The 25,202-nt window shown below is 41.5% G+C and overlaps 1 protein-coding gene across 1 annotated transcript in view; it reads right to left on the bottom strand.

Moving 5' to 3' along the window:
• Window positions 1-25,202, bottom strand: part of PGM5 (phosphoglucomutase 5) — a 175,108-nt gene that overhangs the window by 38,577 nt on the left and 111,329 nt on the right. The window contains exons 8-9 of the mRNA XM_090274149.1: window positions 14,936-15,071; window positions 10,953-11,136 (exon numbers count right to left, since the gene is read on the bottom strand). Of these exons, the coding sequence (XP_090130275.1) occupies window positions 10,953-11,136; window positions 14,936-15,071 (320 nt within the window). The remainder of the gene's footprint in view (window positions 1-10,952; window positions 11,137-14,935; window positions 15,072-25,202) is intronic.

Here is a 25,202-nt window from a genome sequence, read left to right as displayed (position 1 = left end):
TGAGCTTTGTCCCAATGAAGAAAGATTGTTAAAAGACTATGTGTCCCCTGCAGGTATCTCCACACAAAAATCTTCCACTCTGCTTCTAAGTTATCTCTGTAGCATTTCTTTCTCTCCCCAGATTTTCCCTTCTTTGTTTTGCTTTTGATGGAGTCAGCTTGGAAATGATACAGAAATAACAATTACAAAATCCTGGCTTGGCCCCTGTGTAAGCCGGTGGCCTTGAGTAAGTCACTTAAGATCTCTAAGCCTTAGTTTCCTAAAATATGGATAAAGAAATAAAATACCCTGTCTTATTAAAATTGTTGTGAGGATCAGAACAGAAAATGTATGCTTTGAAAATTGTAAGTCACTATATAAATATTATTTTGTTATTATGTTAAAGCATTTAGTGAAAATGGGGCTAGGCTCTAAGTTGTCCAACCTTCCAGATTTTCCAAAAGACTGCTAAATAAGGTCTAAATGGTGATGGTTTATAGTGTCATGTATATACCTATTTATTTTTAAATTAGGCAGAAATAATATGAATTTTATTTTAAGAACTTTGTCATGCCCTCTGAAATCACTGCTAAACTCACGGGTCTGTTACCTCCTATCTTCTCCATACCTTCCACAGAATTGGCTTCTTTGGAAATAAAATATTTCTTCAAGATTGGTCAATTTAGACACTTAAGGTCCTAAAGGAAAGCCCTTCAAGTCATCCGGGCCACTTTCTTGTTTTACTGAATAGAAAGGGCAAATTAAAAAACTTGCTCAAGACTTCTGGCCAAGATGGAGGCCTAGACAGACACACTGCATCTCCCTTCACAACTAAGAAGGAATACAAATACCTCAAAACTAGAGACAACCAAAAGTTCCAGAAAACTGAGCTGCATGGAAGTCCAACAAACAAAGATATAAAGAAGAAATACTCATCCAGACAGGTAGGAGAGGTGGAGTCGGGGCGTAGAGGACACAGAGTGGTGGTGGCAGCAGTGGTGGCAGCAACAGGATGCCAGAAAGCACAGTCACATTTTAAAATGTCAGGAGGAACACCTGGGGAGTACTGCCAGCACCAGACCAGACCACGCAGCTCATGGTCCCAGTGCCAGGGAAAATAAAGCCTCATTGCTTCTGGCTGTGCAAACAAGTGGGGGTTGGGGCAGAGGAAGAAACTGCCAGTCTCTCAGCAGAATCTGCTTGTTTAAAGGGCCCCCATGGTCCTAGAACATCCACAGACCCACTGGCTCTGGGAACGACAGCCAGGGCAGCAACTAGAGAGGCACCAGTCCCATACAAAGTGGGAGAAGGGCCTGGAAAGGTGCGAGTGCTGAGCAAGCAACATTGTTCCCTCTCAGACCCCTCTCCCACATACAACACCACAACGTGATGAAACAGGCTGCCCTCTACTATTGAGAAAACCTAAGACTCCACCCCTTACAACGTAACAGGAGCGACAGCTCTACCTAAGACACAGAGGCAAACAAACACAGGAGCCTGTCAAGATGAGGAGACAGAAGAAGTATGGCCCAAAGGGGGGAACAGATCAAGGTTCCAGTGGGAGAACTAAAAGATGAGGAGATAGCCAACCTAACAAATGAGGAGATAGCCAACCTAACAGACTCAGAGTTCAAAACACTGGTAGTTAAGATGCTCACAGGCTTGACAGATATGCTTAAGTATGGCAAACGCATAAGGGAAGAAGTGAAGTCTATGCTAAATGAAATGAAGGAAAATCCACACAAAACTAATGGCAAAGGGAAGGAAATTGGAGTTCAAATCAATGATTTGGAACATAAGGAGGAAGACAACAGTCAACCAGTACAGAACGAGGAAACAAGAATTGAAACAAATGAGGAGAGGCTTAGGAATCTCTGGGACAACTTTAAACATGCCAACATCCAAACCATAGGGGTGCCAGAAGGAGAAGAGGAAGAGCAAGATATTGAAAACTTATGTGAGAAAATAATTAAGGAAAATTCCCCATATTTGGTGAAGGAAATAGACATACAAGTCCAGGAAGCACAGAAAGTCCCAAACAAGCTAGGCCCAAAAAGGACCACACCAAGACATATCATCATTAAAATGCCAAAGGTTCAAGATAAGGAGAGAATCTTAAAAGCAGCAAGAGAAAAGCAGAGAGTAACCTACAAAGTTGTGGTTGTGGGGGGAGCCTATAAGACTAACAGCTGATTTCTTAGAAGAAACACTGCAGGCAAGAAAGGACTGTCAAGTATTCAAAGTGATGATAAGCAAGGACTTACAACCAAGTTTACTCTATCCAGCAAAGCTATCATTTAGAATGGAAGGGCAGATGAAGTGCTTCCCAGACAAGGTAAAGCTAAAGGAGCTCATCATCACCAAGCTATTATTATATGAAATATCAAAGGGACTTACTTAAGAAAAAGAAGATCAAAATTATGAACATTAAAATGATAACAAACTCACAACTATCAACAACTGAATATAAAAAATAAGAACAAAATCCAACCAAGCAAACCAGAATAGGAACAGCATCATAGGTATGGGGATAATTTGGAGGATTATCATCTAGGAGGGGAATGGGTGAGAAATGGGGAAGTGGTGCAGGGATTAAGAAGCATAATTGGTAAATACAAACTAGACAGGGGGAAGTTAAGAATAATATAGGAAAAGGGTGAAGCCAAAGGACGTATATGTATGACACATGGAGTGGGATTGTTGGAGGGAAGGGGGGTACTGGACAGAGGAGAGTAAAGGGGAAGAAAATTGAAACTACTGTAACAACATAATCAATAAAATATACTTAAAAAAAAAACAAAAAACTTGCTCAAGGTAACACATCTAGTAAGTGGAGAAGCCAGGACTTTAGTCCAGGTCCTCTGGCTGCAGGCTCATAATTTTAGGTTGAACCCTGCAAGACTGCTGATGGTCATATATTGCTTCTCATGTGAAATGTTTGAACAATATCTCATAGGATTTGTATGGTCCCCAAAGCTGGCCCAGAACCTTATGTAGAGTAGGTATGTGACAAATGTTTGATAAATAAATGTTGATTCTTTTCTAAAGCCCTGTGTAAATCAATACAGGGAAATCTGCAAGTTGCTAAATATACACAGAGCTGCCAGATATTAGTGTGCAGACTGCAGGACATGTTGCAGCCAGGCAGGGAAGGAGGAACCGTACATTACCAACAGTTATTTGGCAGCATCCGACCTCATCAAATACCGACTTAGGAAGACTTCCAGAGGAAAATAGCATATGGCCCTGAAATCTGGTACAATGTCACATATCAAGTCAGTTGGCCACACCAGGCATATAAACCTGGAGACAGGACAGAGAAAGACTCAGTGAGCCTAACTCAGATGTTATCTCCCACAGGAAATCCCAACGATTTATCTGGAAAGCTTCAAGGTGAAAATATCTCTGGGTAACATCTGCACCATATTTTGTAGACGAAAACACGCAGTTTATATAGCAGAAGATTTGGAGTGGACAGCCATATCTCGCCATGAAAAAAAGTACTTAAAATTACCCATTTTTCTTTGTTTAAGTCATTGTTAGCTGCAAGCATGAGTTCAAAAGTGGTTGAGAAGGGCAGCAGCTAGTCCATACCATGCCTTTATATAAATTACAAACAGGTGGACAAATTACAGAACAGCATCCTTCCTCTCATCTGGCTTAAGTTCAGCTTCCCCTCTCCCATCAGGCCAGTGTCTTCATTCAGTTCACTAGCTACACAGCCATACCCAGCTGCCCTGCTCTTGGGAACAATGCTCACTTATCCTTTTTTACAACCAACCAGCACTCTTGGAAGCCAACAATTGTAAATAATTATCTGAGGGAAATCAGGCTTCTTCAGTGCATTTTTCAAACACTCATCCAGCAAAAATTGTATTAGATGATGAGAGGACTGCCTACTTGGACAGTGAAGATGTAATATTTACTTCTCACTTAGATTCCAACTATCAAATTTGGAGCAATGGAACTAGGTCATACATGTTCCATTTCCCCATGTCTTTGGCCAAAAATGAATGCTGATCCCTGTTCACGCGACACCAACTCCAGTTCTGGGACATGCTGCATTAAGATACTTTACCCAGACAACAGGGGTAGCCACCTCCCTTAGTTCCTGAGATCCTGTGCAGCTTTTTCTTTTTATATTTATGTTTATTGGTGATAGTCACCCACCTGATTATACACAGATACTAGTATTTTAGTAGGAAGTAAATGTGATACCAATCCAGAATATTTTGATTCTTAGTCACACATTTTAGAAGCTCGTCGGCAGCCGTCGTCGGCAGCCGTCCGTCTCGAGAGACGATGGCGTAGCTTCTTGAGAGTCTATCTGCACCGCCGAGAATGGCTGTGCAGTCCGACTCGGGAGTGACAATCCCTGCCGCACTTGGTACAGGTGAAGGCAGATGGCTGTTGTTGCTGCTGCTGACGCTGCTTCCGCCTCGATCTTTTCTGGACCGCCTCCTCATTGCGCGCAGCCTCTGCGCGTGACGTACCTTGCCTGAAGCTAGTCCTAAAGCAATCAACTTAGGTCAAGAAAATGTAACTCATTATAACTCCAATAAATCAGAAGCAAGGGAGTAAGAATCAGCCAACCGGTCATTATAAAACACTGAATATGTGTTTGGCTCTCAGAAGACAAATAGATAATACCACAGGAAAAGAAACTATGAGAAAATATTAATCTATGGTTTTCAAGGTGTCCTACCAAGAGGAGCCCCAATTATCTTTATTTACCACAACTATAGTGTTGTTGAATGAGCACTGAAGTTGGAAATCATAATCATAGGTATTGTAACATCCCACTGAAAATGTTATTGCCTACCAGAAATCCCAGGTCTTTATCTGGAAAGCTGAACAATGGTATAATCATATTTGATTAAAGAAAAGTATAGTCTGATAATATGGTTTCACCTGAGCCAGCTCCCAATCATTCTTCAGGGCACAGCTTTAAATATCACCTCCCCACAGAGAACTTTCCAGAGCCCTACTCCAGGTTAGTTCCCCCTAGTATGCACTCCCAAGTAAGTTCTTCCTTTGTAATTCCATTCAATAAATTGTATAGCAATTACAAGTTTAATGTCAGTTTGTCCTCCCTTTTAGACTGTGGGCTACTGTAGCTTTAATGCCCAGCAAGCTGACTTTCACACAGCAGTGTTTGGTAAGTAGCCATTGAATGGACAAAGACATGAATGAATCAACCTTCAACTGCCTTCACCATACACTAAAGTAGGGAAGAAATATATATGTATTACAGAGATTCTTTTTCAACATCACAGCTTGCAACAGAAAAAGAGTTTTTTAACTTAGATTTAATCACAATATACGTGCAATGATTATACCTCACTCCCTAAACATTTCTGTTACTCAACACAGGAGGACTATTTGTAGGTACTAACCTTCAGATTTAACTAAATTGTGTAAGTAGGATAATCACTATGACTAAAATAATTTCTTAAATTCTTACTCTAGTAACTCAAACCACACTTCAGCAAGTGGCATGTTACTGGATAATAATAAATTGTTAATGACAGGTTCTCAGTTGGTTCGTTGATAAAAGTTGAATGTTGAAGTTGAAGGTTGACCAGTTAGCTCTAAATAGAGCAACCCTCCCAGAATCCCAGAATCTCCAACTAACAACATTTGGTTGCCTTCATCTGATGCCCCAGATACAAGGCCTCAATAAACTTCTCTATATCTGTTTACCAGGAGTTGGCAACACCACAGTATATATTATTAAAGCACCACATGCCAGACTAAAATGCGATTTCAAGATTGCCAATTCATTCTATTATTTCTAAATACTGACATCAAAAAGTGCAAATACCTTCCTGCATATTAAAATAACAACTCTACAAGAAAGCTGACTTCAGAATATCAGTCTTCAAAGTGTGCTTTTTCTCTGAACTAGTTTCAAATAGTTCTTTTTTCCAGGCTGAGGACAACATCAAAATCTTCCCACACAACCTGCATAACTTGAAGAGGTTATCATTAAGCTCAGAGTTAGCCTGACATAATCAAATTGGATTTGTTTTCCACTTCAGCTAATTATTATGCATTTATTTACATCAGTTTTTAAATATCAGCTGAACTATTACTTGCAAATGACTTCAGGACTGGTAGAATTTCATGATTTTTGACCTGGTTAAATAGAAATTCAGGAGTTGGACAAGTCACAAAGAGAAACTTGGTTGCTTCAATTTTGTTCCTGAAATGTCAACTTTTCTCATTGGAAAGCTAATTTTCAAAATATAGTTTAAAGTTCTGTATTGATGCCCACCACAGTGGCTATATGCCATCGATCAGTGATAGGACTATCCTCATAGTGTCCTTCACAACACCAAGGTCAGAGTATGCCTTCTATCAGAACTGGGAGAGTCTCACAATTGTGGGGCACTGAGTGGTGATTCCAGGAGATTAGGGTACAAGGAGGAGATGGGGAGGATGATGGTTAAGAGATGTTCTGGGTATTTATGATGTTCCTTGGGCTATTATTGATGGCGGGAGAAAAAGAGAGTGTTAGCACCATGGAAAGTCTGGATGTTTGAACAAAGAATTCATCCTTGAGGAACGAGTGAGCCACCCTTCAGGCCTTAGGGGGTCACCTTATCTTCCTTCATCTTCCCATCTCTTTACAAGGCAAAAGTTGGGAGCCTCTTAAATCAGTCAGCAATTTGGTCGCACTGCTCCTTTAGTCTCATAGTAGCTATTGGCTTATTTTTCTTACTCATGTTTGAAGAAACCATCACCATTCACTCATGTGCCTAGGTTTTATCTGGAAATAACATGGCATATCCTCATGGGAAGGGCAGAAGGATGAACTGTAGTTGTTGAACCATGCCTCAATAAATCGGTATTTCTAAATCAGAGTCTCTCTTGGATCCTGTTTAATGCAAGTTTTTTCTTGGTGTCCAAGGTCACAAAAATTCAGACATTTGGAGACAGCCATAGTACATTCTATGAGACCCGATGGGCCACAATGAAGCCAGTAAGGTCCTTGGGAATTCACATCAGGAGTTGAGTACTTCAGGGGTTTCTTTCTTGCTCTTTGAATGACCCCCACAGGGTCTCACAGGCAAGACAGATCTTGCTGAACATTTCCACAGCGGTGGGGTAGATGGGATGGGAGGTGAGGGTGGCTGGTGGCTTATCACCGGAACTGGATTTAAATTTCATTTTGGATGGAGGTTTTCTCTTTATCTTTTGATATATATATGAAACAGCTATGAAACAGCTTTTTTTTTTTTTTAATATGGTCTGTTTCCTGACTTCAACCTTGAACCAAGGACAAAAGAGACTGAGCTGCCTTAAAATAAAACCTTTTCCTTTCTCAAGCAAAGTAGTGGGGTAGGTGGAGGTGGGAGGGGGACTTAAGAAAGGCAGAGAAATATGGCTGTGAATCAATTCACAGATAACTCAGAAACTGAAGAGGCCTTCCATATCTTCACATGACCCCCTGCAAAGCTGTATGTTTTTTTCCTGCTTTTCTTATCATATCTTTCATTAAATGCCAAAATTGTTGGGGTCCCCCTGGGAAAGTATCGAGACTTGGAGCCCCATACGGGCCAAGTGAAGGAAACGAAGCCTGTAAGACCTGGAAAACCAGGAAAGCTGGGTGCATACGTGCCTCGATGCGATAGCCAGTGGGCCCTGGTGGGAATCGGCCACAAGAAATGCTTTATGTCCTTTGAAGCTTGCCCTGTTCTTTTACCTCTTACCTCACTCAATCATTTTATCATACCACCAGCAAAGGTTTTAACTCTAACTCAAAATGAACTTACCCTCCCTACTTTATGGCCATCTGAAGTCTTTGTGTCCAACACACCCTGACCTGAGGGAGATCTCCACGTTCCTTCAATTGTTATCCCTGAACAATATCTGTTTTCTGTAATCAGCACTGTTTAACATTGACTGAAGAGCTTTACGTGCATGCTATGTGCCCTTAAGCTTACTGCGCTCAATAAAAGACCCTGGAGAAAGGCAATCGAGGCATTTGTCTCTCAGACATTTGCCGGCCTTCTCTACCCTAGCACAAGCTGCCTGGGAAGTCTTCATTTCACCCACAACACTAGGGGATCTCTGCGGGTTCGGGGTCCCCAACACAAAATCTTTCTTTCCCAAGGATCCAATTTTAACGTAACTTATTTCAGTTAGCCACTTATTACTGTTTATTAAATGCCAGGGCCTTACATGTATTATCTCACAATTCCAGTAGCTGTATGAGGTAACCTCAATTACTATTCCTATTTTCACAGGCAAGGAGAGAAAGGCCCAGGGAGGCTGAATAACTTGCCTAAGATCATCTAGCAAGGAAGTGGCAGAGCCAAGATTTAAACTCAAGACTGTCTGACTTCAAGCGTGTACCTTTAAATACAACTCACACTTTTTCTGCAAACTGATATTCAGACAAGTGGAGGATTCTACTAAGTGGAAGGAATTGGTATTTCTTGAGCATCAGTGGGTACCAGCCACAGTGCCTGGGGACTTCCTCCTCAATCATTCTTCATGATCCTATATAACCGACCACCACCACTAAGTTGAGGTTCAGAGAAGTTAAGTAACATGCCCAAAGTCACAATTGTAGGCAGTAGCAAAGCCAGCCATTAAACCTGTGTCTAGCTGGCTCCAACACAAGAGAACACTGGAGAGGCCATAGCTATCTGCCTCCCACAGCAATGTTGCATGAAGTGTGCCCTAGACTCAACTGTCCCTGGAATTAAATGTTGGCAATTACTGCTACCCCAAGAATGCTGAGATGTGGGCCTCAGTGATGGAGGTTTAGCAACAGCCTTGTGATGCAGGAATTTCCCCGCCCCCCTCCCATGCCAACAGGGCCAATTGTGGTGAAGGAACCACCTGTGACTTACTGGTAGTGGCAATGAGAGTTAACTGGCCTCTCATAACCTTCACTGAGCCAAACCCAGACCCAGGGAGGAGCTAGCTAATGAAGATGTCACATGGACCCTGGAATCTGGGAAGATGAACAACCTTCCTTCTGTACTAGAGCAACTCCCAAGGGCAGGTCCTGGTAGCACTTATCTATTTATGCCCACATTTGAGCTCAGATGAAAGAGTGGAAAGAAAAAAAATCAATAAATTCCAGAGTAAAAATCGAAACCAGTATTCAGGGTTGGAGGGGAGGGGGCATGGAATAAAAAAATGTCCAAACATGAGACCTAGCTGAGAAATTAGCCTGATATGAACAATTTTTAAAAAGCGAGGAAAAAAATATCCAAATGCTGAGTGCACTAAAGAAGAAAATGGTAGATTATTAGTGGATTTAAGAACAAAACAAATGAGCTCAACAGATAAGCTTTAAATGAGTAGATAAAGTCCAGAACCTAGCACTGACTAGACAATCCCTTCAAGGAATGGTTTTCAAACTTTCCTCAGGGGGAACAGAAGCCTCCCAAAGATACGTTAGAGGGCACATATTTTTTAATTTTACAGTAACAACAATAAAATAAGCCTTGGCTTTGGGAAAAGTTGGGTCTGAGATCCCATAAGTAAAATGGAATTGAAAATATGGTACAAAACTGAAAAAGACTTATCCAAGGCATAGAGGCTCGAAGGCGCCATGTGCCGAGCTCCTGACTTCACATTTTCAGGGAGTCACTGTGTTATTTTGGATAGAACTCAATCCAGTCAAGAAAGCATCCTGGAGTGAAAGAGAACACAACTACAAAAAAATGTACTATGTGAAGGCTAGCTAGGAGCTTTTGTGTATTTTATTTCATTCCATTTCTGAAGCAACTCTGAGACAGGTATTTTGCAGATGAGGAAGGAATTGTGACCCAAAGAAATCAAGCAACTTTCCAAAAGTCAGACACTAACAAGTGGCAGGGGTACGATTCAATTCTGGGTCTTTAAACTTCTTAACCAATATTTCTCCACTACCTTAGACCTTTCCAAAGTAAGACTGTAACCAATTTGTCCGGCTAGAGAAGGCCTAGAATGAAAGGCTGACATTTTGATAGAGAAGAAAAATCACCATAAAACTAAGCAGACCAGAGAGGGAATACCGAGAGAATAACAGAATGACATTGAGCTTTGGAACATTTGCAAATCAGGGTACACTAGGACAAAAAGTATAAATGAAATAAAAACAGCATTACTATGTTAATTAATACAATTATACTGAGTCCCAAAAATACCATACAGCTTCTGATTTGCTTTGTTGTGTGTACTTAATGAAGGATTATAAGAAGATAAGAATTTGGGGATTTTAGAGTGAAACTTCTCTTAACATTACTCAAAGCATCTTAATTAGACCATAAATGTTAAAATTTACTCTGCGAGTAGTCAATATTTGCCATAGACAATCAACGAATAAAACCAAGAAGAAAAATAATTGTAAGAACTTTCAACTTTTCTTACACAATTTATAAAAATGAGACCATAATAGAAGTTGTGGTTAATTTTGCCACTTATCTATGGTAATAATAATTCTCAACCATAAATAATTCTCAACCATATATCTTCCTTTGGGGTTTTGTGGGACAAATTTTCCAATTGTTTCACCCCTACCATGAGTAACAAGCCCATCTAGCTAAGCTCCTATCATTCCTTAATGACATAAAGTAATAAAAGATGAAACATTCCTGTACCTGAAGGTCCCAAGGAAAAGTATCGTTTGTTTTTTGAAACTTAACTAAATCCATCACTAGTAATGGCAACCACACAGAGAGTCTGCAGGCTGCAAACATTTCAGAAGGAAGCATTGGGTCTAGTGCACTATTAGTTACCAACTGGAAAGAATAGTGAACAGAAATTCAGGGCCCCATGTTCTAATCTTCCCCTCTGCAGCTTCCTAGGTAGGTAACCCTCCCCAAGGGCTTCCCTCGCGCCTGGCTACAGGGTTCTTGTCTATAAAACAAAGGTCTCAGAGTATATCATCGCTAACGACTCTCTAGTTCCAGGAGCTTTTGGCACCTGGCTCTGCCTAATAACCTGTTTTGGTCATTTCTTAGCAGTACCTGTTTCTTGGTCACGGTGCCGTCCACAGGATCCACATATTCAAAACTGTCTGTCTTCGCCACACTGTAGACATGGCTCCCCACTGCAAACTGCTGGCCAATAAAGGACTTGTCTGTGACCAGGGCCTCCAGGTCCCTCATGATGTAATATGTCATCTTGGGCTCTAGTCCCTCATAGTCAAACCTGTTGGTGGGGGGTGCGGGGGGGACAGGACACAAGATGAACACAAACCTAACTAGAGAATGATCAATTAAGCGAACCTCTTCAGGTCATCTAAGCAGTACCCCCAACTAGTCTCCCCTCTTCCACCTGGCTCTTAACAATCCATTTTCTACACAGCAGCCAGAGTGACCTTGTAAAAATCAAGTCATGTCACTCCATTCCTTTAAATTCCTCCAAAAGCATCCAACACATTGAAAACAAGTCTCAAAACCCAAACCACAGTCTATGAGGCACTGTGGATTCTGGCCCTGCCCACTTCCCCGCTTGCCTTTGTCCCCCTTTCTCCCATGTTCGCTATGCTCTAGCCACACTGGCCTTCTTTCCAACCTTCGGAGACGCTTCACCCTTGCCTGACACTGGGCCTTTGCAGCTGCTGTCTGTCCCGTTACATAGTATAGTCTTCCCCTGGCTACTCAAAGAGCTGGCCCATTCTCTTCCTTCAGTTTTCAAACTCAGTGTTGCCTCCAGAAAGTGACCTTCTCTGAAGATCCATCTAAGATAGCTTCCCTCTACCCCCTCCCTCTCTCATCACCCTTTATATTTTCTTTGGTAGTTATTCCAGTTGGTATTTACCTTGTTTGTGTATTTGTTTATTACAATATTTCTTGTCTATCTTTGCCCGGAGGGCAGAGTCCTTACCTGTTTTGTTCTTGACTGCTTCTGGTAAGTAGCAAGTGTTTTGTAAGTAGTGGAATGAAAGATGAGAGAAAGGGGAGGATGGAAGGAGAAAGATCAATCAAGGGAGGAGAAGAGAGAAAAAGGGAGTTTAACATACCATAAAACTCTCTTGGAAATGTGGAAGAAATATCAGCACTTTTCCATTAAAAAAAAAAAAAAGTCCTCCTAGCCAAGATCCTCAAACATAACAATGGGGCTGAGGGGTGAGTAGGGAAAAAAAAAGTTTAAAAATAACACCCATCTCATTTCTTGTTATGGAGGTTAAATATGATAATGGATACCAAGTACTGTAGTTGGCACAATGCCAGACACCAGTGCTTAAAACTGTTAGTTATTTTTATTCTTAATCACTACCATAAAGAAACTGGAGGGTCTTTCCCAATGTCAGTTAGTTTTTGACTCAGATCTAATGGTGCAGCCAGAGTGTTCTGTTTAAGAAGCAAGCCCTCATCCTAGTCAGGTATCTCAGTTGGTTAGAGAGTCATCCTGATACACCAAGGTTGTGGGTTCAATCCCGCATCAGGGCACACATAAGAATCAGCCAATAAATGCATAAATAAGTGAAACAACAAATTGATGTTTCCTATCTATTTACCTCTCTATCTTGCTATCTACCTATCTATCTCTCATCCTCTCTGACTTTAAAATCAATTTTAAAAAACGAAGAAGCAAGCCCTCAGAGGGGCAGCTGTGCTCAAGTGTCTGTGTTGGGACCTCACATTTAGGATCCCAGCAACACAGAGAAAGAATGAGTTCTCGGAGTGAAATGAAAGAAGGAAGATCTGAATAGTTGTTTCTACTTTTTCCACTCAACATATTTTAGGTAAATATCAGGATATTAGCCAAGATGGAGAAAAGGAAATAAAACCATGTCTAGCAATGTGGCCTCTGCACCTTTACTCATTCCTTCTATTCTCTCTCTCCTTCACAAGGCGTGTCTTCCCCAGCCTCAGAAACAAAACAGTAGGGAACGCAGAACATTCCTCCTCATCAGTGTATGAATTCTGAGCCTACTATAAACGTAATCTTTTGGGGAAGGTAAAGACCCAACCAAGCAGAAAGGGGCAGGATGATGGGATAAGAGGGTCCAGTAGGAGATAAAGAAGCATTGAGAGTGATTCAGAAATTGCGAACACCCACCAACGTAACAGACCACATTCAGTCTGTGGCTGAAGTCATAAGACCAGTCTGCCCAAATGCTCACCTTCATACACAAGCAGGTCCTAGCACTACCTTCCCCTCACTGCAACCCCATCTGATGACCACCACCACCAACAAATGCTCAAGGGAAGAAACCCTGAAATGGAGAACTTCTGGGGTCCATTCATATAAGGAAAATCTTCTGGGTTCTCAGATACAAGTTCAGGCTCAATGTTAGTTAAACCAAGATTGTTTCCTTATCTCCTCTCCACTAAGAAAACAGGCTAGAAATCACTTTATTTCATAAGCACCTTTCAGTCTGTACTTACTGGAGGCTGAAGGAAATGTTTACCTTTCATTCTACCTTTCCCTCCTCCCTTTCCCTTTATTTCTGTGATCTTTTGGACAGAAATCTGAAACATGAAACAATGTCCAACAAGAATTCAAATCTCCACTGCATTATATTCTCTAATATGGTATTTGTTATGAAAAAAAAAGTAATTATCATGTAAGCTCTTGGCCACAAAAAGTGAACTATATTATAAATACACTTATCACAACACCAGGTCTTCAAAACGCTGGCAGAAAGCTACATAATCATTCCACAAATTATGAGCAACACATCCCTGACTCAAGGCGATCACATTAAGCTAGAGGTTAGCAATCATAATGTATTTTATCAGTTTGAACTTTTAAACACAGTTTTATTCCATTGAAGGATTTGCTGTGCCAGTTAGCCCCTTGCTTTGCCAAAAAAAGCCCACAAGGAGCAGGATTTTTTGGCACTTGTTAGAAATGCTAGGGGGTCAAACAAGTTTCCACCTGCCTTGTGAGTCCTTATTCTATGAAACAATGAATAATTAGAGGTGGTTTGCAGGATCCCACATCCTCAGCTTTCTTGATTGAACAGGAACCAAGACTATTATGGTGCTGTCAACATTTGCCAGAGCATTGCAGCCTCTTTCATTTTAATGAGTACAATCACAGGCTTCCTTATTCTGATACTTATCTAAGTAAATGACCTCTTAAGAAACAATCACCTTATAAGGGAAGTCTAAAGCTTTCTTTCTGTCCTCAAGCTCTTGAAATACAACCAAACATCCAAACTAGTTAACTATTTATAAGCAAAGCAAATGAACCACAATCTGTTTTTAATACACAGAGAGACTTTAAGACTACCCAAGAAAGGCTTCCCTTGCCCCATCCCCACATTCTTTCCTAGCACCCTTTCCTACCACTGTTCCCTTAAACCATGGCTTGGTACTAGGGACACACACCTAGCAGGCAACCACACAGCCAGAGACTCTGCCCCCTCACTTACTCCAATGAGTGGTAGACATTCCTCCAACCCTAAGCTCATAGCCACTGACCTTTTCTCTTCCTCTTTCCTAGGGTAATATTTACCTTTTCTGTACCTCCTTTCATGGGGATAAACTTTAGCAAACTCTGGGGCTCTTGAATCATGTGGCCCTATCAGAGGGCACCAGCTCAGCCACCTCGGACATGGTCTGGACCATTAGTGGGGAGGTAAGACAAAGAGAGGGAGAGGATTACAAAAGCGCCCTGACATGTCATAGCTTCTGTCTCTGCCTCCCCCTCCTTCTTTAATAATTATGGGTGGAGAACTAATAAGAAAAGCCCCTGGTCTGACTGCACAACCTTACAAGCACCAAAGAACCTCTCAGGGTTCTGAAGTTCCAATTCCCTTTGAGATGGCTGCCCACCTTTAGGTACAGAGGGCCGTGGCTGGGAGAGGGGAAGTCTGTGCCCTCCCGTTTGGCAGTCCTTGACAGCATCCCCAGCCACCTCTCAGGGGTTCTCCAGCTTCATCCTCTGGGCCTCAGATCTTCCTGAAAGATTTCTCCTTCTCCAGCCCACCAGCTTTAGGAACCTTCTCTGAGTAGTACCCCGGGGTCCATACAGAGAGCTGTACTCTTCTCACCTGCAATAGTAGTGACGGCCAAATTTGGCCCAGTGATCTCGGACAATTTCCTCCACACTCTGCTTCCGGGCAGCAATAATGGACAGCCAGACCAATACAGCCCAAAGACCATCCTTTTCCCGGAGGTGATCGGAGCCTAGGGGAGAAAGGAATATTCTACTGAGGATTCGTTCCTGGGGGTGGGGGGAGAGTAAAAGTTAAATGAACTATGATGATCAGTTAGCAATTGTCTCATGGAAATGGCTGGCTATATTTATTCATTGTGTTAAATGTATGTCCCATGATATACTTACATTTCCAAAAACAGGTAACTGAAATTCAAATAACATAAGATAATATAAAATGAATAAACTAAAATCCTGTGAATTGTTGAAAGGAGCCAAGGTGGCAGCACACTTGCAGAATGCTATAATTCATTCAGTAAATATTTGGTGATTTTTACCCTATTCTAAGCATCAGTCTAGGTAGTAAGGACAGCAGTGATGTTCATAAAGCTTGAATTCAGGTTGGTGGAGACCAGTAACAACAGAAGAGTAGACAAATTAAAGAACAAGATGCATCAAATAAGGCCAAAGGCTAAGAAAGAAATGAACTGGGTGATGATGTCACAGAGTGTGACAGCAGCAAAGATGGCTTTATGTATAATGCAGTTTACCTACAGTAGGGTTTAATGGCGCACACCTCCCCCCTCCCCACACACACAAGGATATGTCCACTCAGAACCTGCAAATGGGACCTTATTTGGAGAAACAGTTTTGTAAATATAATTACGTGAAGGACCTTAGATGAAATCATCCTGAATGACCCAGGTGGGCTCTAAATCCAACGACAAGTATTCTTAGAAGAGGAGACACAGACAGAGGGCACAGAGAGGAGGCACAGAGAGGGGCAAAGGTGGGGGTTACGCTGCCACAAGCCAGAGTGCACGAAGCCACCAGAAATTGAAAGAGGCAGGAAGGATTCCCCGCTAGAACCCCCAGAAGGAGCACAGCCCTGACAACACCTCGAATTTGGACTTCTGATCTCCAGAACTGTGAGAGAAGAATACATTTCTGTTGTTTTAAGCCATCCATTTTGTGTTCGTTATTATGGGAGCCTTAGGAAACTAAGACAGGTAGTCAGGCTCAGCCTCTCTGAGGTAATGACATCCGAGCTTACACCTGAGAAGTCTGCCATGCCAAGATCTCAGGACAAAGCGTTCCAAGCAGGGGGACAGCAACTGCAAAGTCCTTAAGGCAGAGATAAAATGTGAAGCTTAACCCTACAACTACTTATGTAGAAAGAGATGCAGTTCACACTGTGGAATCCACATGAATGACTGCAGTCTAAACAGGTAGCTTCCTGTACCAAAAGAGCCCAGAAATATGTGTGGTAGGCCCATTTAGGTATCTGTGTATTGGCAAATTGTAAGCTGCCTCCGATGTGAACAAAGCTCTGAGTACAAAGGAACATGCTATAGTGTGAGAAACATAGTATAATGGGCAGGGATGGGGAAGGCTCTGGAACTAGGGTTTTAAACCAAACTCCGCTGCTTCCCAGGTATGAGAAGTTATTGCAAAGACGATCATCTTTCTGAGCCCCAGCTTCTTGTCTGTAAAACGGAGACACCATCACCAGTCTTGTGGGGTTGTTATATAAATTTAATCACATTCAGAGGGCAGGCTCTTGAGTCAAATTGTTCATGTTCAAATCCTGGCTCAGCTACTTACCTTTGTGAGACTTGCTGTCCTCACCTGCAACATAGGGACAATAATAATAGCCTCTACCCCATGGAGTTACCAGGGTGAAGCAAGTAAGTATGCCTAGGTATTCAGAACAGTGACTGGGATGTCACAAGTGGTTGCTGTTGCTGTTGCTGTTGATCTTGATCTTGCTGCTACAATTCACATAAAGCACCAACACAGTGCTGATTCCTCCACACACACTTTGAGGCAAATTCGTCTCAATTATTTATATAATTTTATCTTCTGTCTCTAGGAATAGCAACGTCTTAAGGCAACTAGGACCAGGGGGTGGAACATTTCTTCTTGCAATAGAGGAATCAGAGTAAACAACAGTTCTCTTAGGTTTCACGGCTATGAAACATACAGAGAAAATAAAATAAGGAGACCTGATGTCACTGAGCTGTGTAAATCTTGAACATGCTGGAACAATGCCTTAGTTACGCATCTTTGAAAACTTCTTGATGAAGCTTACCCTTCCTGTTATATTTACAGTGTTAAATGTTATACGTTTTTCCTCAAAAAGGGAAACATACAACCTTGAGTGGGCAGTGGAAATAATTAAAAGAAAAAAAGGATGTCTTTAGTTCTTCCTACACACTGATCATTGTCTGTTGATGACACCTCTACATGTCTGGTTAAAGGGACCCTGGGTTTTAGTCATCACACCATGGAGGGACTCTAGGCTCATTCAGTGAATTCTTTGCTACAAAAATGGGAGAAGTTTGGAAGATGCTGGGTTAGCTCCATGGCCAAGTGCCAGAAAAAACAAATTATAGTAAACTCTGCCCGGTGGAATAATTTAAAAACCCTTTGTCCTTTTATAGCTGAAAAATCACTTATATGTACTGGTGAAAGAAAAATACCCTTTTGTTCTAAAACATGGGTTTTACATACCTTGCATCTCCAGCTGGATTACATTACCTGGAGATACAACCATTAGATGGCATTAACTGTGAGATAAGATGTCATGACTTAGTGGTGAAGACATATAAAGTTCTTTTAGCAGGATTTTAAAAAAACACAGCCCATCAACCATTTGTAGCCAACTGTCTAGTAGATTGTGAGTTGGCTTGGATATACTTGCCTTACAAGTTAAACATTTGCCAAGATTCCTAAGGGGCCAATGATCAAGTAAAACTAACTGTGCTCTTTACACTCTTTGAGGTGGGGGTCGAGACATTGATGATGTTGCAAATGTACAGATCTTTCCCCTGGATTCTCTCAGTGTGCTTTGGGGGGCTATACACCACACCGCTAACCATGGCTATCTCTGAAGTGGCAGAATCGCAGGTGTTTTTCTTCTGCTGCTGCCATATTTCCACAATACACATGTATTATTTTCATAATAAGAAAGAAATAAACTGTTAAGTCATCAACAGTGTATAGAAATCCATATTTAAAAACATGAATTCTATTTACCAAGAGCTAGTTGGGGTATCAACTTATGAACAGATGACAAACTTTGAAACTATTGATCCCATTTCTCAGATTGAACAACACAGCTTTTTAGAGCATAGAGATTGAATGACCCCTCCCCCTTTCTTGTGGGGCTCACAGGTCTTAGGGTTAAGATCAGGGATGTTCTGGAAGGCTTCAGAAAGTCAGGATGGGAAAGGAAGGAGGGCCATGTCTGAGCTGTCAACCTTGGCCTTTGGGGATGCTGGGCTTGGGGGACAGGGTCTGCTTGTCTCACAGAGAGACCCCCGTAGCAAGTACAAAGCTTCAGATTCATATCAAAAGCTCCCATGGCTACTTCTACGGTTGTTGAACATGTGTAGAGAGGGGGTTCACCAAGCCTGCATCTCACCCCATTTTTTCCCAGGCAAAATCCCAACATTATGTGAACAGTTAAAGAGTTATTTTGGGAAAAAAACAAGTAAGATATTTCTTTACCTCCTTACTTCACATATTCACATTCGCTCTGTCTTTAAAACATGAGATCTCAGAAAAAATTCTTCTACTGTAGCATTTATCCACGCTATTGCTGTAAATTTTTTAATAGACTATTTTGTAAAACACTTTTAGCTCCACAGCAAAACTGAACAAAAAGTACAGGGAGTTAGCATAGAATGTCCCCAGGCAAATACTACCATCCCTGGTATCAATGTGACCCACCAGAGTGGGACATCTATTATAACTGATGAAACTACATTGACACATTGTTATCACCCCAAGTCCATGGTTGACATTCAGTTTGTTCTTGGTGTTGAACATTCTATGGGTTTTGACAAATACATAATGACATGTATTCGTTAGCAGAATATATAAAACAGTTTTACTGCTCTAAAAATCTTCTGTGTCTGGCCTGTTCTTCCTCCTCCCATCCCCCCTCCCAGCCACTGGAAATCACTGATCTTCCTACCATTCTTCATAGTTTTGCCTTTTCCAGATTATCATATAGTTGGACTCATACCATATGGAGCCTTTCCAGTTCCACGTCTTTTACTTGGTTGTATGCATTTAAAGTTCCTCCATAAATTTTCATGGCTTCAGATCTCATTTCTTTTTAGCACTGAATAACATCAGTACAATTTTTGAAGCTTGCTTCTTCTGGATTCCTGGCTGAGGACACTGCAAGGAGCTTTTACTTATATTCCCAAAGCCTATAAGTAGCACTCACTTTGCCGTCCTGCATCCTGGCCAGCCCAACCTGATGCCCAGTCTTACTTTGAACAGCCCAGGGAAGCAGCTGACACCACCCAGATATCAAAAGGAAGGTGCTCAGCTCCTTCGTGACATGACTCCAACAAAAACTGGTACAAAAAAGAAGGTCTATTTTTTCTCATTAGAAACATCCCTGTTCCCCCTCCATCCAAATTAGACCTTGAATTCTCTCAAGCTTTAAAACAATTATTACTTTGAACTACTAGGCAATAAACCAGTAAGTAGAATGACCTCACAAAATAAAAAGGGAAAAATGAACTGAGTACTCAATCATTTCAATCATCCATTTGAATTTTCTTCAAACGGAAATCCCAGCATGAGCAAATCAACTCAATCAAACATCAAACATGTTACTAACAGATCAAGTCATCTCAGCGGCACTCAGATCAGGAAGGTCTGACTCTGTCAATTAGGAAAATATAAATCACTTTGCACTTGCTGTTGACTCCAAATTGGAACGTGGTTTAGTGATTCTCAACTTAGGCTGCACATTAGAATCACCTAAAGAATGTGTTACAAGACACTAATGCTCAAAATTTTTGGCAATGAGACCCAGGCATCAGTATTTTTTTAAGTTCCTTGGGTGATTCTCATGGGTAACCAGGGTTAAAAGCCACTGCCTTATGTGAAAAGTACTCAAAATAGTTCCCTACTGGGGGCAGATCGCTTGGGGGGTAATGAATTACACCTCTTCCTCTTTTTTGTTCAAATTTGATGCTAAAGAAAAGTAGACACTGGTCTCTGGTTCAATAGATGTCGCTGGCCTCGCTGAGATAGGTGGCTCTCGCTGGAGTCAGCCTCAATATCCTGGTTTCTCCTTGCCCTTTTTGTTTGGAAAACTTGTGAGGGTTTTGCCAGTTTGGGGGTAACCAACTCACCCTGGTCTGCCTGGGACGTTCCTAATTTTAGCACTACACATCCCACATCCCAGGAAACCTCTCAGTCCCAGGCAAACTAGGTGGTTGGTCACTCACTCAAAGAGGTTCCTGATGGTTTTTAGGATGCGCGCACATTCAGCACAAACCTTAGCACATCCATTTCCTGGAGCCAGAAATGACAGGAAATAGAGATACAAAACTTGCTCTGGAAGCAGAATTCAAAGCAAGACAAATTCCATTCTTAGAAGAGTAATAGCAAAGCACCAGGCAGTGAACTTAGTATTTTAAACATTATCTGATTTTCACAATTTGATAGCTCCTTTTTACAAATAAGAGATTGAGGTTAGGTCATTGGTGTGACGTCACATGGCGACTAAGTGGTAAAAAGAAGACTCAAACCTCGGCAGGGTGGCTTGGGCACCTGTGGCCTTGCTTACGACTAGAATAGCCCTGGAATGACAGTGGGCCTCGGGCATTGCAATGAAGCGGACAACACATCCCACGTGGCTAGAGCTCAGGCAGCCCTTCTGAAGATTCAGGCAATAACTTTGCACGTCTTCCTTCTCACACTAGACAAGCAGGAAAGTTGCCAAATTTCCTTTTACTTCTCTTTCATATCAACTTATTCATTTCATTTTCAAGTCAAGTTTTCATTAATTTGAAGTGAAACTCTTCCCATCATCTCTTTATCTACTCAAGACAAGGATTTGTTTTTTAAAAAATGAATAGTGTAATTACGAGGGAAAAACTGGGAGACACACCTTGCAGGTGAATCTGAGATTGGAGACCGTGCTACAGAATTGAGACAGGTATTTTCTTCCATGTCTCAAACCACTTAAGTTGGCCAACAGGGAAGAATTGTGGAAAATTATCACTTTTCCATGCATAAAAATAAGCGCTTTAAAAAAATAAATACTCTCATAGTTCCACCAATTGGAGAACAAAGCTATGCTGCATATCGGCAGGTCAGAGCTAGCCGCCAGTTCAGAAACATTTCACTGCTTAAAAAGGCAGCAATTGACAGAGGGAGCTAATCCTCTGCTGTGGGCAACATAACTCCTCCCAATAATGAGACTATGGAACAATCAATTTGGTGATAATCATGGGGACAGTGATGATGATAATTACTAATAATAATGTTCAGAACAAAAATGCCGCAGGACTTTTGGCTAATATCCTGAGCACAGAAACACCCTGTAACCTCTATGAGAGAAGAGCCTATGTCTGAAATAACTCCTCATTCTACCCTGGCCCTGGCTCAGAGGAGGTGTGCAGTAAATGCTCATTGAGTGAGTAAATAAATAAGTGAGTGAAACTCCAGTATACTGAACTTTGATATAATTCATCAGATTCACAGCTCACTAAAAGTAGCTAGCTAGAAGCAATGTGGAATGTTACATTAGACAAAACTCTACAGAGCATCACACTAATGAGGAAATGGAATCCCAGAGAAGTTTAAGCCGTCTTTGTAAGGAAGTTCAATCAACCATGGAGAGGAAGAGTCAAGTCTGGGGTCAGGTCTGTCAATTCCTGGTGCTGGGCTGTTTATATGACACCTGCCTACTAAGTCCTCTTGCATTCATTCCATCCCCAAATACAAGAAGACCCAGATGGGAGAAAATGACTCCTCAGCATTTTCTTAAACAGGGGCAGCAGAGTACTGTGGAGCCAGTGATACTAAGTTTGAATCTTGGCTCTGCCAATGTGACCTTGCCAGTGGCTTGAACTTTGTCCCTAAGATTCAGTGACCTCATCTGTAAAATGAGGGTCAGTATGGTCCATTGTTGAGAAGTCGCAATGACATAATGTCTAGGAGGCCCTAAGAATTATATCTCTTACTTAGGAGGTACTCAATAAATAATATGTATTAGCACTATTTCATTAGTGCATGCCCTGAGGCCACCAAGCCATCAATCCCAGAGGAGGGGAAAACATTACAATATCTTGGCTGGCCAGCTGATACACTTCTCTCACCTGAGCATACCGGCACAGGAAAGTAAGGGAGAATGGAATCTCCTAACTCACACATTCCATCTCATTTCTTTGCCACCACTGCTAATGGGAACACAACTCTGAGAATTCTTCCCTGACAGGACATAACAGTGCAAGAAATCTCTCCAGTGGGTTTAAAGACTGCACCACAAGTTTGCAGACAGTATAATGACTACAGTGAGGCCACCTAGAATCTATCAGAGAATAGGTAGAGAAACCTCAAAACACAATTTCAAGGATTGCATCATAAATACCAAGGGATGGGCCCCATTGTTAAAAGTCCCATAGCAGACACTGTGAAAAGAAACAATCTGTTTGGAATTCTTCAATCTGTGGCTAAGGGCCATGGTTGCCCAGGATTTCCATTCCCAGAATACACTGCTCAGTGTGGACACAGTCTCAGAGGCCCTACTTCTTTGTTTTTGCTCACACTTAAGTGTCGCACAACATCTCCTCTTGCCACTTATCATCAGCTTGGAGAATAAATTGAAGGATCAATGGAACTGGAACCATGAAGACCCCAGGGAAAGGCTCTTATGGGATGAAGACATTCTTCCTGCTGCAGGAGGGAGCTCTGTTTCCCAGGGTTGATAGTTTGTAGAAGGTCTAGAAGGGAGTTTCAGTTTCTGAACTTTGCAAGGAAGCACTTGGGAATGTCAATCACGGCGCCTCTGCGCTCCGACCCAGCCTAGATTGAGTTGCACATGTGCACACAGCCTGTTTCAGCCAGCCCAGCGGAGACCCTATTCTCCTTAACACTGACGTTGCTTCCTCACGTCACATCTGCTACCCAGCCAAATTTATACAAACTGACCACAAACAAAAGAAATGTGGTAGAACCTCAATAATCTGAAATTCACAAATATATGGCCTCTTTCTCTAGAGATTTAGATGGATGTTGAAACAGCCAAATGTAGAGTTCATGATCATTAAGATAAGGAATGGACTAAAGTTGTCCTTTATTTTACCTTTTGGAAAATATACAATATTTAATAAAACAATTGTATAAATAAGAGATAGCTAAATCTATTCAATATTTGTTCCACAGCACCATTATGAACCTAATCTTCTTATGTTGTACATAGTTCATGTGTGAAATATAAATAAAGGAAGAAGCATGGCCCTGGAATTGTTATGAACTGTGTTAACTATTAGGGGAATTAAAAATCCATTCACAAAACAATCATGGAGTAAGTCAATTATATAAACCAAAAGACAAAAGAGCATAGAAAATCTATGCTAAACGCCATAACAATTTAGTATATACAAAAAAAAAAAAAAAAAAAAATCACTAAAGCTGGAACCTAGCCCAGTGCTGAACATAGCTATTTACAGGTAATTGTCAGCAACCCTCACACAGGAAATAATCAAGTTAATTAAACAAATTCCAAATACTTAACAGTATTTGGAATTTAAAATCCGTTCATTAACTCAGGTTTGTGGAAGGAGTCTTCCTAGAAGTGCTCTGTGTTAGCTATATGAGGATTAAAAATATCAAAACTTTATTTTGAAATTTTATATAATTCTGATTTTGCTGTAATTTATAACATCCAACCTACCCTCTTCCAACTGGCATATGTTTGTGTGGTTTTGTTTTATGAGTCCTCCTAAATGTTGGGATACCCTAATGCCTGGATCTCCAGAAATACATTCATTCAGAATGATAAAGATATAACTAGTAATAACTCAAAGAAGAAATACCAAAATGGAAAGTATTTGTTTCTTCCTTCTATATTTTCATTCATGCACCTCCCATCCATCATCCCAGCCTTCCTTCCATTTTTCCTTTCCTTCCTTCCTTCCATCCTTCCATCCATGTTGCAGATACTCAGAGCCTGCCATATATCCAGGAAACAGAGCTGTACAAGATAGACATGGCCCTTGTCCTCAGTGCACCTTCAATTTCTGCATAACAAGCAGAGGACCCAGCAAATCTTAAAAGATTAGAAAGGTGCTTGAGATTTCCTGTGACATGGAATACACACATACTCTGGGCCTCTTCCTTTTGCGCTAGAGAATGGGCAGATATAAAAAGAGCCAACTTCAAGAGCACCAGGCTATGCTCCAGAGTTCACAGTGGAAAAATTGATGTAACAATGACGGACAAGTCATCTTGGTGCCAGGAGACCTGGATTCAATTCCAAGTTTCCAGAAAGAGATGGATGTATACAAAAGGCTTAGCAATACCCAGCACATTCTAATGCTCATTTTAAAAGATTATTATTATTATTATTATTATTATTATTGTGAAAAACTCAACAGAGAGCAGTCTCTTGCAAGCAATAAAAATTGTCACATTGCCTGATTTTACTTAACAAATTTGTATGGCTATTGACTTTAGCTTTTTAAAAGAACGTAATAAAAGTAATAGTAATACTCAAGATGTCATATATATATATATTGCCCTGGCTGGTTTGGCTCAGTGGATTGAGCGTCGGCCTGCAAGCTAAGTGTCGCTGGTTCGATCTTCCAGTCAGGGTACATCAGAGAAGGAAAACTCTGACTCCAAAAAACCTCCGCTGCCTTGCGGCATACCTCTTCAGGGGAAAGGCTAAGGGAGTAAACCCCGACAGAAAATACGGAGCCGGAGTCCCTAAGGCGGTTTGACGTTGTAGTCAACACCGGCAACTCCTGTGGCGCACCTGAACCCAAGCTGTATCGACTCCGTCTTTCCCTTGGACCCTTCAGCTGCGAAGAGAGGGGGGGTCTGCTGCATGGGCAACAGCAGACCCTCCATATTACCCTGCCCAGGCTCTGTAGCTTCAGCGTCATCACAAGATGTCGATTCAACACGGGAGGAGACAGATACCATGTCACTCCCGAGTCGGACTGCACAGCCATTCTCGGCGGTGCAGATAGACTCTTAAGAAGCTACACCATCGTCTCTCGAGACGGACGGCTGCCGACGACGACGACGAATACTCAAGATAGTGGTCAAGCTTGGAACTTTTCCAGGTCTACACAAACAGCAATTGTTCAGTGTTACATATAAAGGGACAAACTCTGGGC

Source organism: Furipterus horrens, unplaced genomic scaffold (assembly GCF_987537825.1).
Source record: "Furipterus horrens unplaced genomic scaffold, mFurHor1.1.pri manual_scaffold_4, whole genome shotgun sequence".
NCBI lineage: Eukaryota > Metazoa > Chordata > Mammalia > Chiroptera > Furipteridae > Furipterus > Furipterus horrens.
The sequence above is the reverse complement of the archived record's forward strand: the minus strand, read 5'-3'. Positions and strand labels throughout refer to the sequence as shown.